Here is a 19,053-nt window from a genome sequence, read left to right on the forward strand (position 1 = left end):
ACTTTTGACATTCATTATTAAATCATTAGGGCCGTGGAAACCAGCGTCCTGGGGGCAGAATTGGACCCTGAAGTCCCCCCGAGGCAGGACGCCTGCCAAGAAGACATTCCATGGACAGAAGTGGACCAAGGATTCTTCGGAAGGACCACTGTTGGGAAGGCAAAAGAGGACCAGACAGGCAGGCGTTTCCAACTCTATTTGAACGAAAATATGCGTCTTCATGAATGTTTATTTAATATACAGTACACACTCCTTCTCTCATAGTATACAGCCATTTAAGTATAGATGGGAAAGGGTGATACTGGTTTCTGCGTGTAAACGGAGTGGTAGGGTAGTTCTAGTGTTGGCACGCCATGTTGAGTTCCAGTATTCGAGTTCCCACTCAAATTCTATGGCTCACACCCACTTCTGATGCCCGTCGTTGGAATATTGCCAAAGGCGGCATAAAACCACACTTACTCGCTGTTGTTAAACCAGTCTACCTACATGAGAAAAGTGATTCCTGATGCTTATGCATGACTCATTTCTTTCAGACGCAGGAACCCTGCCACATTCTGGATTTAGTGTTGTGTCCCTCAAAACCCTTCTACACGGACTTCAGTACAATGACGATGGGATGAGCGTATGTCTCACGGTGGCTCCATAGTACGTCCGCTGTCCGCTGAGAGCAAGAGTCATGAAAGTAAACGAAGGCTGCAGCCACAGAGCCAAACAATTGGGTTATATAGAGTCGACGTGCTCCACATGTAAACGAGACCTTGACCATTGGACTGCTAGACACGTGAAACCGACAATCAGTGGACTGTGTACAGATCTAACACAATGTATGTATTGGTCTAGTTTCATTAATATTCTCCATAGTGGATGCGATCAATAACACAGACAACAAGAAACACGTTTTGGTGAGCCAATCTTCAATGATTGTTTTAATTGATTGACGTGAATCATTTGGTTTCCGTTGAGAGTTTTTTTCTTTTATTTTTAGTCACACAAGTGCATTTAGTCCCACAATAGGAAACCTTCACAACATCACATCCGTCCGTGACCTCCACAATGTCATAGTCCAGCACGTGATATACGACTGCAGAACACGCCACATGCCATCCTTTTGATCTTCTCTTGTCCTCGAGTTTAAATCCACGCATGTCGGCGAGCTACAACGACAAACACCGACTGTTTAATTGGGACACAACTGCTGCAGTCCATAAATTTCATTCAACTCATTCAAAACCATGTTTTGTCAAAGACGCACACATAAACATACCACAGACACATACACATACAGACACTTACACACACGCACGTACGCGCGCGCACACACACACACACACACACACACACACACGGAAGCACGAACAACATGTATGGAATGTACAGACCCGTGGCCTTCACATAAAGGTCACGTAATTCCATAGACTTACACGTTAATTAAGCGTAGCATGGTTGATTTTCATGAGTGCAATTTTCATGGGATCCAAGTCAAATTTTGCACATTTAGGGGGCATCATCTTACCTACAATCACATAGTTTCTGTTTAATTTTCCGTTTCTTATTTATCGAGTGGCAACAGGTTGGTCGACATACACATGGTGCCAAGAACTCCTTTAACATGGTGACCTATGGTCGAGATTCTGCATTGTGGAACGATGCGTAAGTTGATAAATGTGATGTCATTAGTTAAACAGAGGTCGGAAAACCGAACTATGTGTGAGAGCAGAGATGATTTCACATTTCCCAGTGGAATTCAACACACATCCATCCTAAATTTACTTCATGGAAATCATGTATGCTCCACTGAAATAACACGTTAGTCCATGGAAGTGTCCGAACATAACTGGCGCGGGTCTGTATGAGTCGTGGAAGTGTTAGCTCGTCGCGATGAAGACCCGGCTTCATGTCCCCACATAGGTATTTTGTCTGAAGCCCTCGCCGTGATATTGCTAAAAGCGGCGTATAACCCACCTCACTCACACACAAGTTGAGCCCACACGAGCTTTACACTGTATTCTGCATCACAGCATTCCAGTACCTACCTGGTGCATCTGTTTGACATCTGGACTGTACGTCATCAAAGCTTAGAGCCTGAAGAAGAAAATGTGACAATAACTCGCCGAACAAAATGTGACTTGACCGAAACAGTATATTATGGAAATGAGAATGGTGCTATCGATGATGTGACACGACTGTATGAAACAGTATGCTATGTTGATGAGGTGTCGGATGGGTAAGTGATATGTCATTCTACCTGGTATCCATCCACTGCTGGCTGAACAGAAGCAGATCTCGAACAAATTCATCAGCGTCTGACAGAACTGTACTATGAAACTATGGCAGAAGACACACTATCGAACATAGCGATCCATTCGAGGATATCACCTGATGTAACTGTTGGTGTGGCCTGAACTTTAACAATATTTCATTTTTTCACAGCCTGTCAGCTTGATATCGGCGAAATGACCAAACTTATTAATGTGTATGGCGCAACTTATGAACATAGTTATCTAATGTGACGAAGAGACATAACTCTGCAGGGCAAATGCCTCGCCATGAATGGCAGGGTCACCCTGCGCCGTGATTAAAATAAATATTTGCGCAAATAATTGTCTTGCCGCTTGATTGGATATATATATTAAAAACCATTGGAGGTAGCAAAAGACCACGGAAGTGTGAAATAGAGTATAACTATTCCAGTACATGCGTACTATAATTGACTTTATGCGCATGCGCACCGGTGACAGAAAAGGCGACAACGCGACACTGCGTCATTTGAACCACATGTTGCATTGTCGTATTTAAGTAAATGTTCAGCTTTTTCTTTACACATCTTAGACAGGGCGACAACGCGACATATTTTGACCTTAAAAATTGTCGCTATGTCGCATGTCGCACTTTAGAGGAATAGAGAAAATGTTATTCAAAACGCGACACGCGACACGCGACATTGCGACAGTGCCACAAATGGGCGAAATGTCTCGTTGTTGCATTGTCGCGCTTTGGTTAATTTTTGCCTCACTTTGCTTGTTTTTGAGAGGGCGTCAACGCCCTTCTTGGATTCCATAGGCAACTACTGGACTTGCAAACGCATTGCAGAAGGAATGGCGAAGAATTCCCCAAGCAAAAATCCAGCGACTGTGCAATCCCTTTCAAGGAGCTGTGATGGCTGCAATGGGTGGTGCCACCAGGTACCGTTGTGAACGCTTAAAACAATTCTTTATTTTTGACCGATGCGTTTCTTATTTTCGTTTTTGAAGAGTGGATTTATAATATAATAACAATAATAACAAATTATGTTTTGTGGAGACTGGGTCAGGTAAACCCTTCCCGCACCGTCGAAGTTATAAAAGTTATAATAAGCCGATTAATAAAAAAGCATACTTGGAAAAGAATACAATCTTTCAAGCTAGTTTGGTAATGTTTACGTTGATTTGAGAAACGTGTATTACAATACATGTGACTACAGACCAGAACAAGCAGTCACTGGTATTCTGAGCAGTGGGCCTAAGCGTCGAGAGGGCATCACACACAATACCATAGAGACCGATCATCACCACACCTATTTTCTCGTATCAAATGAAAGCATGTGCTGGCGGAATTTGTGGAAACATTTGGTTTGTACTTCATACTGTGTGGAAACATTTGGCTTGTTCTTTATATTGTGTGGAAACATTTGGCTTGTTCTTTATATTGTGTGGAAACATTTGGCTTGTTCTTTATATTGTGTGGAAACATTTCACTTTTACTCTGTATTGTGTGGGAACATTTGGCTTGTTCTTTATATTGTGTGGAAACATTTCACTTTTACTCTGTATTGTGTGGAAACATTTGGCTTGTTCTTTATATTGTGTGGAAACATTTCACTTTTACTCTGTATTGTGTGGGAACATTTGGCCTGTACTTTATATTGTGTGGAAACATTTGGTTTGCATTCTGTCCGTGTGGAAACAGGCGGATGTTCTCCCTATTGTGTGGAAACGTTTGGTTTTCTCGCTATATTATGTGGAAACCTTTGGTTTCCCCATCAACCAATCAGGGCGATGGGGATTCCACCGCGACCATAGTAACAAGCGTCATCCTACTAAAACCCCAAGTCTTCCGGGTCCCAGCACTGTCTGGCTAGCTACATGTTCTACCCTACCACTGGGGACCGGCGACGTCTCCAAAATGCGCTTTCGTCCACGTCCGAGGTGGCCGTCCCCATGGTGGGAGTCGCCCGCTTAGCTGCCAGGAACTTTCGTACCTAAAAACATACAATGTTCCGGTTGGCGCCTGTATAATATGATGAACATTAGTCAACTTTACCGCATATATGTAACATTCACTCCAAGCTGTACAGATAAAACCTTTTATACATTTATAACCTTTTATAACTGTGACAACTGAATGTTAATTACAGACAACTTGCATTCTGTACACGATTTAGTGCCGAGCTGTTGGTTACCTTGTTTGCGTTAATATTTCTTTCCAAACCTGGTTTGCATGAACATTTACATGAATATTTGAATTTATGTGACACGGGTGAGCTCACCTCATCATTGCACAGGCAGTGGAGGAAAAAAATCAGCAAACCCTGAAACGAAACATCCATTCCATACCTTATACACTTCGACTATACCAAACCCAAACTAATAATAACTAATAATAACTCTCACTTGAACGCATTGTATCCCATTTGGGTAGACCGATGCTCATGCTGTTTATCACTGGATTGTTTGTCCCAGGCTCGATTATTTACAGATTATCGCCATATGGCTGGAATATAGATGGGTGTAGCAAAACTAAACTCATTCAGCCAAGTGTATAATGCAAGGTCTTGTTTGGATATGCGAGCGCCTGTGTTTGCCTGTTACCGTTGTAATGAAAACTCCTTGTATATGCGGATGAGCTTACAGCTAAATATAAAAGCAAACATTAATATTTATCCTGGGGAACGAGACAACAGTCAACAAAAAGTGTATACAGTGTTAGTTTGTGTCTAATGGCCGCGGTGAGCATTACTCAATCTATTGCAGGCCAGATAATGCTTATGAGTGAATCTAGTCCTACGCCGCACTGGGCAACATTTCAGCTATATTGTGGCGATCAGTAAATTATCGAATCTGGACCAGACAATCCAGTTATCAACAGCATGAGCATGCTGATGTCTGATGAATGATTAATTATCTCGAAACTGGGGTAAGTGCACAAAACATAAATAAGACACATGGACCTTAAACCTCTGTACCCAACAGAATCTCAAATCTGACGGTTTTTTGTTTGTTTGTTTGGGTTTTTTTTGTTTTTTTATCGATCATGGGAAAGAGCTCTTTAAGAAACGCATCATGTAACGCCTCATACTTTTACCTTGCCAAATGAACACTTAAACCGCAGACTTTTATTCGATTTATTTTTTGCATTAGAAGGAGGTACATGCACATGAAACACCGAGAACAAGTAGGATTGATCTAAGCTGAGACTCTTCACGAACCGCACTTGCATTTGTTTCACTGTTCCAACTACTTCGCTCACCCCCCGGTAATGCAAACTAAAACTTACGATTTGATTCTATGAGCGTTTGTTTAACAAAATTCTGAGACTTGAATTTTCAACTGGCAAGGTAAGATTATGAGGATTCGCAATCTTAATCTCACTCTTTTTGTTTACTTTTTGCTTAATGTGAAAATTGTCGTCGCGTTTTCACTACAAACAGACTATAGGCTCGGGTTTGATTGTGCGCACCTGCAGAGAGTTGCCGATGACGAACAGATAGTGGAAGATGGTGCTGTAGGGGACGACGATGCTGATCAGCCACGTAACCCCCAGCAGTGGCAGCAGCATAGACATGGCTCTCAGGCTGGCTCTGGGGAGGCAAAGGAGACGGGCGTTACCGCTTTGGAACTGTTATGACGTTGCCGCCTTAGAACTGTTACGGCGTTGTGGACATGGCGTCACAAGTTATGACGTTATAACAAAAATGGTTTAATTGCCTACCAAGAAGTGTACTCCCCATACCTGATGCGAGCAGCCTCTGACTTCTGTGAGTTGGCCTTGAGGGTTAGGAACACCTTGATGACCAGCCCAAGGATGATCAAGTTGAACTACGACACCAGACGCATATATTACTGACAGGTAAACATAATGGCAGCGTTATCACGCTACCTCTGGTTTGTGTTTTGCTAGGAATGGCATATGCTGACATATAGTTTAAAAAGTAGCGAATATTGTAAAAGAATAAACGATTAATGTTTCTGGAAGGGAGAACATGAGGTATTTGTCACGTGGCATCAACATCTGAGCCTTTTGCATGCATTATCCATTTTGTCTGATCCATCTGATACTAACATGTTGTGTTAAAACCTGACACCAAAGATGCTGCACTGCACTGTTTCAAAATGTACACATGGAGCAAATTGTTGCAATACATCATATCCTTCATAGGATCGATATGTTACCATAAGCCATAACAAAGCATTTATCCAAGCTTTAAATTAGCCTACAATCTGGATAATTGGTTGTAAATAATAGAATTGGAAATCTAACAAAAAAAACTGTAATTCATTCAGAGAGGGAAACATGACCATAATTTAACTCATGTTCTAGTACGGATAACTCGCCAGATCAACAATCTTTGAGGAACTGTTAGTTGAGGAGGCTCAATATTTGCTTATCAACAACGAAATCAAATGACTCTGTAGTTAGCAAGTCGAAAGAATAGTTTATTGAAACGTTCTATCTACTCTATGACGGGTTTATGTATTCGCTGCATATGTAATCAATGTAGGATGCACCCGAAGGGTCAAAGTAATGATACAAAGAAACGTAATAGTAACATGAACCTAAGTGCCCATGTAGGGGTTAACTGACATAGATGTGGCAATACTTTTTCCATGTGTATAGAAACACATACGTGGATTTCGGAAGTGTGGCAAGTAAATAGGTATGGCAGGGTTTTCAAAACACACATCCAGACCACACATACTTCTGTCCATGTCCACATATATGTCTCATGTGAATATGACTGATCCATCGTTAAATGTCTCATAACTGGCGTGTGACAAATGCATGAATGATTGTCATGGGCAGATGACAAATCGATTTAACAATACTCGTCAAGGGCAATGTCAGTTGTTACAATACTCGTCAGACCAAATTCAGTGGTACAATACACGTCCAGTGATCAAACTCAGTGGTACAATACTCGTCAGACCAAATTCAGTGGTACAATACTCGTCGTGATCAAACACAGTGGTACAATACTCGTCAGACCAAACTCAGTGGTACAATACTCGTCAGACCAAACTTAGTGGTTACAATACTCGTCAGACCAAACTCAGTGGTACAATATTCGTCAAGGGGTCAACCTCAGTGGTTACGATACTCAAGGGCAACCTCAGTGGTTTTATCACATCTCCAGTTTTCAAAACAAAGACGAACTGTGGCCCTCATGCCACGAATGGAGGCTACACGAAACAAAATCAAGTTCCAGGTCGGCTCCAGTCTGGTGCAGCAGTCTAGGTATTGAGTTGTGAAATCTACTTTGATGATATTTTATTGTAAAATTACCCATCAAACATAAAACGCAAGTGTGTTTGTCAGTTCCTAGCTAGAATATGCGTATATGTCTGCACCGAGTCATACTACTAGTCATGATACTTACGATGACGATGAGAAGCATGGGTGCCATGAAGGCCCAGATGAGTCCGTGTTCAGCCGACAGCCAACAGCTGATTGGTAATGAAGGGCTGGATTAGTAGAAGTCATTAAGGTAGATCATTATGGATCTGGTCTGTATGGCGATGGTCACAGCACAACCACCATCGGCTTCAACATTTTAGGACATCAATCTTGTTTCAAAACCAACATGGGTCCCGATCCAAAAAGCGTTCGTAATTTTACGACATGTCGTAATAGTTTCCCATAGGCTTACCAATGTCGTAGTGCTACAAACGCTGTGTTGGTCGGGATCCAGAACAATTAAATGTGAATTAGTTTTTCAGTTCTACATTACCGTGTGCCACCATAAAAAACACTTTAAAATACCACTGACCACCTTAAATCACATACAAATCGGCAATCCCACTTCCTGCTGTAAAAGTTACATGACACACACAATGGAGAACATTTAGCATTCCACAACACAAATCCTTTGCACCGTAATCTAAAATCACTCACCTGTCTCCTGGGCCATCGCCGTAGTGAGGGAACTGTATGCCTACGGAGAGGATGACGATGATGACAGGGACGCCCCAACCGATGACTGCGTATTTGAGACGCATGTCACCGTAGTTGTGGTGACTCCGTAAACAGCTGAGGTAAAGGCAAAGTCCTTCAAGCATCATCCACGTAAAGCCAGCCATGAAGAAAAAGTGCATCAAGATCGCCACCACTTTGCACAGAACCTATAGTGTGATGGGAACAATGTAAAATTCCACGAGCAGATGAGATGCACAACGAGGAGAGGTGTACTAATCATACCAGTTGCTTATTACGTAAATATGATTGACGTATCGGTGTAGCTACTAACACCGTTATCAAAGGCGTGATGTACAATATTGAAGGCAAGGTAATATATACATAGTATGTTATTATCGTGGTTCCGTGTGGCCCAGGTCAGGTCACGAATCAGTTGAAGTTAAGCACCAACGAGCTCTGACAGCCCTTGGATGGGTGACCGTGTTTGTCAGCTTGATTCCTGAGAGTTTCTAGGACTTCAGTCCTGCCCCACAACGAAGCACATAACACATGTGGTCTCAATATAGGCAAGTGAATTTGTTCAAAATTGCCCCTGTTCACCCAGCAGAAAATGGGTACCCGATGGAATAAGTCATGTAACCACTAACTTGCTTGGGTTAAATCGGGATAATAGTAATCAGATTTGATTGGGCGCTTCGACCATGCATTGTGCATGGAGTAAAGCGCATGATAAATGGACTATTTATTAACAGGAACTCGATTGTTGTTTTCAAAATAGTGAGGCTGATATACAAGGTTGGAGGATGCTTCCGAAAGAAGGCAGTTGTTACACAAACAGAAGAAGCTAAATGTCACTCAAAGAAATTAGATGAGATGCAGTTTTGGTGTAATTTCGTATGATTCACGTTTGGTCTCTTTTAAATGTGGCTTACTCAGGACCACCGGATTTCCCTATATGTAATCAGCGTCCTATGTTGAACCAACAGTTTGAAAGTCACGTGTTCATACTACCAGTAAATAAATAAGTATTCATGTGTTTGGGTAAAAACATGTAGTAAAGGTGAAACTGAAACATTCACTTTTATCTATGTACATGATACTCAGTGCTTACAATCCCACTCACCTGGCTCTTGTGAGCGTCACTTGAGGCAACAAAGACAATCTGAGCTAGCATGAGGGAGCCTGCCAGATTTGCATGGATCAAGATCCGCTCCCGATGCAGTAACCTGCATCACAGAAAGGTAGTTAGTTTTGAAGCATGCATTTGTACCTCTAATTATCAATCGGCCAATACCTAAGATTCAATGTATTTCAATAGCTATGATTCAGTCTGTTTCAGTACCTACGATTAATGTGTTTCAATATCTGTGATTCAATGTGCTTCAATATGTATGATTCAGTGTGTGTCAATATCTATGAGTGAGTGTGTTTCAAGATCTATGATTCAATGTGTTGAAATACGTACAATCGAGTGTGTTTCCATATCTATGATTCAGTATGTTTCAGTATGTATAATTCAGTGTGTTTCAACATCTATGATTCAATGTGTTGAAATATGTATGATTCAGTGTGTTTCAATATCTATGATTCAATCGGTTTCAATACGTATGATTCAACCTGTCTCCATACCTATGATTCATTGTGTTTCAATATGTATGATTCCGTGTGTTTCAATATCGATGATTCAGGATGTTTTAATACCTATGATTCAATGACATTCAATATCTATGATTCTGTCTGTTTGAATACGTATGAATCAATCATTTTCAATACCTATGAGACAGGCTGTTTAATACCTATGATTCAGTGTGTTTTAATATCTATAATTCAATCAGTTTCAATACCTAAGAGTCAATGTGTTTCAATAAACTATGAGTCAATCTGTTTCAATCCATGTGACGCAGTCTGTTTCAGAGTGCTCGCTTTTGTCGTGAAGCGACAGCAGATCATGCTGCCGATGTGAAAGAAGTATACAGTTACCTGAGATATGTGAAGCTGAACAGAGTCATGGCCAGTCCCAAGATTGACAAACCACAGCCAACAGCTGACAAGATGTACAGCACTCGCTCATTGATATCAGACACCTAAATACATAGGTCAATATAATATGAGTCCGTATGACAGGATTATCTGCGGTTTTGTCATGAGATACATTACATTGCTTTTTTGAACCATGAATGTCCAATGCCCATTTTCAATTGTTGATATTCTTTGGATTTAAATGTTTTAATTCTAATTAGATGACTGTTGAGCCCAGTTCGATTACGAGCCATATATCAAATAATCCAAGTATCATGGAAAGAATAACACTGAACTAACGTCATCATCGTTGTAGTACAGGACAAGAACGGCAAAGCTGGTGAGATGGTCGCAGGAGCAGGTCGTATGGGTTTTATTCTGATTCAGTAGATGACACCCGGTGTCTGCCCATTCAGCCTCGTTGGTATTCCAGAAGGCACAGATACGGGTTTTCTCTTCCTCGTCCTGACACACATAGACACAATGTCACAGAACAAAGCTGTAGAGCACACAGACAAACACTTGTTTCCCAAACAATCTTATCGAGATATGTGAAGTGTTGTCAGTTTTGTTGACTCAAACTTTATACCCTGACTTTCGAATTTTTTTCATACATACGTAAACTTTGGACAACCTTTCTGTCAACTCGCGCCACTGTGAAGTTGATGGCGTTGGGTGTTTCTACTTTCACTTTGTGGGGATAGTGCGCATCCTGAACAGCCACAGAGAAGACCTGGCTGCCCAGCTTAGCCTTCCGGTACTTCCGGCTTCTCTTTGACATCTTCCGGTGCAAGTTCTTGTAAATAACGGTCGACACCCGCCCTGGTCAAAATCAGGGCACAAAAGAAATATACATAAGGACATAAGAGTTTGTTTATATTCTACACGTGTATATGGAAGGGGTGATCCAGATGTTAACTTCACTTACCATGGCCTGCAGTGAAGACGGAGGATGCTAGTTGTATATACTCGGTGTTGTGATTCTCATGGAGGTTCAGCTTGTCCTCACTGCCATTGAATGATACGATCCGGATACCTGCGTATCACATCAAAGACACTTACTGGCTGGTACATATGTAATGAAAATTCCTTATTGACTGGTCCTCATCACATCAAAACCACTTACTCACTGGTACGTATCTAATGAACAACACTAAGCCGGTGATAAGAATCTGATGAAAAGAGGAATTTTCCTGCATGAATGGGACCTCATGGGTACATTGATACCCTGAATATAACCAAGTGTTTACACTAGACACAACTTACTGAAGCTGTCATACATCTCCTCCACTGATACCATCTCCGTCGCGAGCATCACATTCTCCATAGCTTCCAAGATCGCCTCAGGCTAAACAGAAAGTGGAAAGTTAGTGCCAGTGCATGGTTTAAGATCATAAATGGTTTAACTGAATATCCATACCCACCAACACATTTGTATGAACATCCTAAAAGACAACTGTATCAACATCTACATCCACCAACACATCCGTATGAACATCTACATCCACCAACACATTTGTATGACATCCACATCAACAAAGACATCTGTATGACATCCACACCCACCTAAACATCTGTATGAATATCTACATTAACCAACATATTTGTATGAACATCTACACCCACCAAGACATGTGTATGAACATCCACATCCACCAATCAAACTGTAACGCAAATGGGTTGCGCAGCATAGAGAAAATTACCAGTTTTCTTATATTCGAGCGAAGGGAGCAAAGGTTGGCAAACTACTTTCGGTTCGAAAAATAGTTTTCATGTCAAAATAGAACGTCGCCATTATTAAAGGCATACACCCACTTCTTCACTCGGTTGTGCTCTCACATTTGCAACTCCATGTTGAACAATTACTTACGTAAAATATGTTTTATTCAACATTTAAAGCGCATCTTGTGGTATATCAGGCCGTTCTTCACCTCCATTCCCCCTTCCAGCTTCCGGTTCAACGGAGTGAAGGAACAGGAGGGCATTATTCAATATGGAATACTTACAGTTACCTCCCTGCTTCATTCGCCCATTACAGAATAAGTTTTTATATAAATGTTACGAAAATTCTAACAATAGCGACGACAGATAAGACAAATAAACTCCAACAGGTTCATGATAAAATTAAGCAATATGGTATGTCTTCTTAATTTCTGCTTATTCTTGTTCCGTCACTCAGTTCAACCGGAAGCAGGCAAGGGTAATGAAGGCGAATAACGATCTGAATACCACGAGTGGCGCTGATAATGTTGAATAAAACATATTTCACGTGAGTAATTATTAAACATGGGGTAGGAAATCTGAGAGCACAACCAAATGAGGTAAAGGGAGTGTACCTTTGATGGTGGCGATATTTCATTTTGACATAAAAAATATTTTTCGATCCGAAGCGAGGGAAATACGTTGATAACAGTTGCTCGCTTCGCTTGCATATAAGTAGACTTATCATATTCTCTGTGCTGCGCAACCCTATTTGCGCTACGGTTTGCCTGTCCAATAATACATCAGTATGACATCCACATCCTTCCACACATTTGTATGAACGTCCACATCCACCAACACATCTATATTACATCCACATCCACCAGCCGTCTGTATGAACATTTCATCCACCAACATATACGTATGACATCCTGATCCAGGTACACATCCACATCCACATCCACATTCTCATCCTCATCCAGGTACACATCCACATCCACATCCACATCCACATTCTCATCCACATCCAAGTACACATCCACATCCACATCCACATCCAGGTACACATCCACATCCACATCCACATCCACATTCTCATCCACATCCAGGTACACATCCACATCCACATCCAGGTACACATCCTCATCCACATCCACATCCACATCCACATCCACATCCACATTCTCATCCACATCCAAGTACACATCCACATCCACATCCACATCCAGGTACACATCCACATCCACATCCACATCCACATCCACATCCACATCCACATTCTCATCCACATCCAAGTACACATCCACATCCACATCCACATCCAGGTACACATCCACATCCACATCCACATCCACATTCTCATCCACATCCAGGTACACATCCACATCCACATCCAGGTACACATCCTCATCCACATCCACATCCACATCCACATCCACATCCACATTCTCATCCACATCCAAGTACACATCCACATCCACATCCACATCCAGGTACACATCCACATCCACATCCACATCCACATTCTCATCCACATCCAGGTACACATCCACATCCACATCCAGGTACACATCCACATCCACATCCACATTCTCATCCTCATCCAGGTACACATCCACATCCACATCCACATTCTCATCCTCATCCAGGTACACATCCACATCCACATCAACATCCAGGTACACATCCTCATCCACATCCACATCCACATTCTCATCCTCATCCAGGTACACATCCACATCCACATCCACATTCTCATCCTCATCCAGGTACACATCCACATCCACATCAACATCCAGGTACACATCCACATCCACATCCACATCCAGGTACACATCCACATCCACATCAACATCCAGGTACACATCCACATCCACATCCACATCCAGGTACACATCCACATCCACATTCTCATCCTCATCCAGGTACACATCCACATCCACATCAACATCCAGGTACACATCCACATTCTCATCCTCATCCAGGTACACATCCACATCAACATCAACATCCAGGTACACATCCACATCCACATCCTCATCCAGGTACACATCCACACCCACATCCACATCCACATCCAGGTACACATCCTCATCCACATCCACATCCACATCCACATCCTCATCCTCATCCAGGTACACATCCACATCCACATCCACATTCTCATCCACATCCAGGTACACATCCACATCCACATCCACATCCACATCCAGGTACACATCCACATCCACATCCACAATAATCAAACATCAGCATCAACCAAATACACACTTGCATCCAGACCTATAAGCAAACAACAAGTCTTAACACTTTTCGTCGTCCTCGGTCAGTATTATATAACACATCGACCGCATGCACCCTATCGTACACACGTGGTTGCCTGACCTGGTCATCCCGGGCCATGTCATCCTTGTCTCGCCCCTGGTCTGGATCCATCATAGACATGACGGCAGACACGCTGGAGGCATACATCTTAACACAAGTCAAACACTGTACATTACAAACTATAGCATACTTATAAACCAGATAGCATAGGTGAACAAGTAATGGGACAGACTCTAATCAAGTCTACATTTTTAGGAATACATATTCAGATGAGGAGGTGGATTTTTCATCATCATCATACAATGTTATTTATCCACGTCAAATTTTGAATTTCAGTGTTAAAAACTATTTTATCTTCAAGCTGGTGTACCTACAACTATGTCCAATCGCTGTGTACATACCAGAAAAGTATTTTTATCACACGTTTCCATTGCTGATAACTTGACTATTGCATCAGTCATTTTCCTGACATCAGTTTGGCTGGCTGTTTCGGTGTGAGAAACAACTCGACTGAACTGTGTGACCAGGACCTTCACCTCGTCAGCAGACATGTTGGAGACTGACGAGGTGCCGATAGAAGTCAGCATTCCTTCCATCTCGTGGCGAGAAATCTGCTGCAAACACGAATTTCATTTAGGGATTAAATGTACCTGACGCGCATAGGCGAATAAAGAAGGGGTTGGGGTGCAGGGGTGCAACCATTTTTAATCAAGGCGGTATTTCAAAAATTCAGAAACATACATCACTGTATTAGTCTACAGCACCTGGGATTTTCCATATTGCTTGCCATCCGTGGTAGCCATGATTACATCAGTCGTAACCCCATGTGTTGTGTCCATGACAGGTGATGTTGACGTGGTGGTGGTGACGTGAGCGATCGTTGGGGTGTTCGCTTCATATAAGGGAGTGATGAAGGTCTCCCCACAGCCTGTCCCTGGCATTGCTGTGACACACTCAGTCGTGGTTGGGGATACAGAACTTCTCGAAGTGGGGAGAGACACGCCCATATCTGGTAACAGACACAGAGGAACAAGTACTGTACACAACTTTGATCTCACGGGTTCTTCAAATATTTGAGTAATTTGTATACAAGATAATCAAAAGTTCAACTAATCATGTCAAGATGGTGAATCAAATGGTGCACATTTTGTGGAAGTTGCGGTGGCTGAGCGGGTCAGGGGACTGACTTGTTCTGGCAATTAGGTGCCTGATTCTGGTGGCGTGAGTTCTAATCCCAGCTGGAGCTCAACCAAGCAAGAGAACAAGAATCTGTACTTTACTAATCCCAGCGGGAACTCAACACAACAAGAGAACAGGAATCTGTGCTTTACAAATCCCAGCTGGAACCCAACCCAACAAGAGAACAAGAATCTGTACTTTACTAATCCCAACTGGATCTCAATCCAACAAGAGAACAAGAATCTGTACTTTACCAAGAAAGTTTAATCTGAAATGTAACACATGTTTCTTAAGTTACATTGAAGGTTTTCCCACCTGACCCATTTCCTTCGTTTATGACAAAGACACATACCAGAAGTTAACTGGTGCGGTAGTTCTCATATTTCACCTGTTTGATCTGAAGATATGCTCTTCAATGTTGTTCACTTGTATATGCAGATACAATGACTGACTGAATATGGTTTTACGCCACTTTTCAACGATATTCCAGCAATATAACAGCGGTGAACACAAGAAATGGGCTCGTACCCATGTGGGTAATCGAACCCGGCGTTACGAGCACACATTTAAACCACTAAGCTACCCCACTGGTCCTGTCTGCGGATACACATCCAGGTGGTGCATGGGCAAGACCAGGGATGCCCTCTCCACGAATCGCTGGAGTGACGTCTACCACTCTCTTTCACGTGCCTGTCAGAGGTGTTAAAGAGAATCACCTACCTCCACATATACGGAGTAGATCCAGGAGTGCAGAAATAAATACTTCTCTCCTCCCTATAACCCAGGAACAACACAAACAACAAGTATCTCCATATACGTGGATCAGGTTCAGGTGTACAGAGGACATGAATACCTCTCACCTCACTCTAACCCAGGAACAACACAAACAACAAGTATCTCCATATACGTGGATCAGGTCTTGGTGTACAGAGGACATGAATACCTCTCTCCTCACTCTAACCCAGGAACAAAACAAACAACACCGACCTCGACACAGATGAATACGGTTCAAGAGCTACGGAAGAACGGTACCTACCTCTCTCACAAAGGTATCTGATCCAGGAATTGCAGGGGATTGCTTTTAAGTCGTCTGATTTTAAAGCGAGACAAGTATTGTTTATCTCCATCTGATCTGTGATGTTGTTCCATCTGGCGAAGAAGGGCTCCGTAGTTGTGTCCAGCCAGTAGTAAGTCATGCTGCCATTCACCTCCACGCGGATTGCCCCAATAATCACATCAGTCACTGGGGAAATGCCAAAGAAGCAGAAACATTTCAGGATCTGTACATAAAAAAATGTTAATGTCAAGGATGGAGTAGTTCTCCTTTAACCTGGCTGGACATCTGAGCACAAGAGAAAAGTCCGAGATTCTTTGATGCATTTAAATATTCCTGTCATTTGGGGGAAGTTATTCAACGTCTGGATCCGATTTTAATTTGACAATTTCAAGTGAAAAGTAACCCTCATAATATATTCAAGCTTAAAATCAAACTACAATTTCAGTAACTGAGGATCTATACATTGTAGAGGAACTGCCCAAAATTGAAAGAGATGTTATTTTCTATTAAGAGTTCTAATAATAAAGAACTGAGAAAACACTGGAGTATTATGAAAGCAGGCATCATGGCCGCCAACGATTTTGAAGGAAGAGAGGGATGGAGAGCATTGTGGCACTAGATGTTGTGAATTCCAGCAATGTTGGAGGGCTATGTGAATAAGATGGTAACTTTCGCTCTTTGGCCAGGGTCATAGTCACGCTTTGTCAAACATTTCATGCACTCAAAGAAGCAGTCTGCCAATGATTCCCCCACTGGCAGTTTGAGAGAGACTCCCCCACAGTCATTGGCAGAAGCCCTCGGTAATATGAGATCAGTAGCAGACGACTTCGTTGGATCGATGTCCTAACACGGAACAATTCAAACTTGGCTCCATCTCTCCATGTCACAAGTTCCCACAGGACTCAAATACCAGAAAGAGCGATACAAACAACGCTGATGCCATTCAAAAGATATGATTTTAGGACAGACTGTTCGCGTTGTATAACTAATCATTTACTGATCATGACACACCTAAATATGCAATAAAACCCAACGATGACAACTTTGTGTCCATCCAGTTCATCGTGACTCACCTAGCTTGGTGATGGCCATCATGGCTCGGATCTCCGACATGTTGCTGAAGGTGACCAGGCTGCCTCCATATCGCCTGCAGGTTGCCTGGCTGTCCTGTAGCCCCTTGCCGTTGTCGTTATCCTTGGTCCAGACACATCTAGACCCGAACACCACTCCATAGGGCGGACACGTGGCTGACAGACATTGACTGTGTGTTATGTAATTATATAAGGAGGTGCGAGATACACACAGACCAAGGACACATACATTGCATGTGTACGTCTGCATGGTGTTGGATGTACAAGATTCACAGAGCTTAGGACAATCACTCTGACTGTGTACTTCTATGAGGTGTGAAATGTACAAGACACACACAGACTCGGGACACATGCATTGACTGTGTACTTCTATACGGTGCAAGATGTACAAGATATACAGAGATTTGGGTCACATACGTTGACTGTGCTTATCTGTAAGGCGTGTGATATGTAAGATACAAGGTGCACACAAACTTGGAACACATACATTGACTGCATATCTGTAAGGTGTGTGATGTACAAGGTACAAGGTACAAGGTACAAGGTACAAGGTACAAGGTACACACAGACTTGGGACACATCCATTGACTGTGTACATCTGTAAAGTGTGATGTACAAAGTACAAGGTACACGCAGACTTGGGACACATACTATAAAGTACCATCCTGTGTGTGTACATAAAACGTCATAGAATGGAAAGATGGGAAACTTCCATTTGCGTTATGGAGCCAGGCGTCCAGAATAATAAACATATACACAATGTTCAGTTCATGTTCACGGAGGAAGAAATACATCTACAGCTACTCCGCTGTTCCTACAGTACACAGTGATGGGGGGGGGGGCGCACAAGGGTTTCACAGATTGTACTCAGACAGGACAGAGATAGGCAGGCATCATAGGTGTGAAAGCTGCGACGGACGCATAGCGGGATTAAATGAAACACAAAAGAAAATTTTGATACTGGGGATGAAGGAAAAGATATTATGTATAAGCAGACTTGAACACATAGCCGATCTCCGTCTTCCAATATAATCATGCGCTCATGGCATATAAAAGTACAATTTTCATTCTCATGATAATTCCAATAAATAACTTGCTCATTGTTATATCCCTTGATCTAAAACTACTGACATCACATGAAAGGGTTACCAAGGATATATCTCCGTGTCTCTATTTCTGTATGACCACGCACTTGTATATGATCAGGTGGATAAGTTATTACAAGTGTACGTAACGAGTAAGTGAATGAGTGTAGTTTTGTGCCGTTTTAGCAATATTCCAGCAATACAACTTCGGGGGACAGCAGAAAGGGGCTTCACATACTGTACTCATTTGAGGAATCGGACCTGGGTCAACCACTGGACTATCCCATCGCCCATACATAAGGGCATATTCAAAGAATTCGGAAATAAATTTTTTACATACTCACCTGTCTGTCCAAGGGTAGCAAACGTACCTGCCACTACAAGATATATACACAGGCCCAACAGCCTGTCCATGCCCAGGTCTCGC

General features: G+C 42.3%; 1 protein-coding gene across 1 annotated transcript; it reads right to left on the minus strand.

Annotated features, from left to right (window-relative positions):
• Positions 1-897: 897 nt before the first annotated feature.
• On the minus strand, positions 898-19,040 carry LOC137282065 (adhesion G protein-coupled receptor L4-like). The gene is made up of 20 exons (XM_067813811.1): positions 18,971-19,040; positions 17,524-17,697; positions 16,430-16,636; positions 14,979-15,223; positions 14,616-14,825; positions 14,275-14,361; positions 11,455-11,536; positions 11,117-11,224; positions 10,823-11,010; positions 10,489-10,653; positions 10,150-10,253; positions 9,293-9,395; positions 8,149-8,375; positions 7,634-7,700; positions 5,989-6,074; positions 5,716-5,836; positions 4,526-4,567; positions 4,136-4,237; positions 2,034-2,082; positions 898-1,154 (listed from the first exon to the last, which is right to left on the minus strand). The coding sequence occupies exons 1-20, from the start codon at positions 19,038-19,040 to the stop codon at positions 1,132-1,134; spliced, it is 2,460 nt and encodes an 819-aa protein (XP_067669912.1). The 3' UTR covers positions 898-1,131.
• Positions 19,041-19,053: the final 13 nt, after the last annotated feature.

Source organism: Haliotis asinina, chromosome 4 (genome assembly GCF_037392515.1).
Source record: "Haliotis asinina isolate JCU_RB_2024 chromosome 4, JCU_Hal_asi_v2, whole genome shotgun sequence".
Classification (NCBI taxonomy): Eukaryota; Metazoa; Mollusca; class Gastropoda; order Lepetellida; family Haliotidae; genus Haliotis; species Haliotis asinina.

Coding starts and splice junctions, on each gene's coding strand:
- LOC137282065 (XM_067813811.1), bottom strand. CDS start 19,040: ATGGACAGGCTGTTGGGCCTGTGTATATATCTTGTAGTGGCAGGTACG. Junction 11,011..11,116: donor CGTCTTCACTGCAGGCCATG/GTAAGTGAAGTT, acceptor GATTTTGACCAG/GGCGGGTGTCGACCGTTATT. Junction 10,654..10,822: donor TGGCGCGAGTTGACAGAAAG/GTTGTCCAAAGT, acceptor TATGTGTGTCAG/GACGAGGAAGAGAAAACCCG.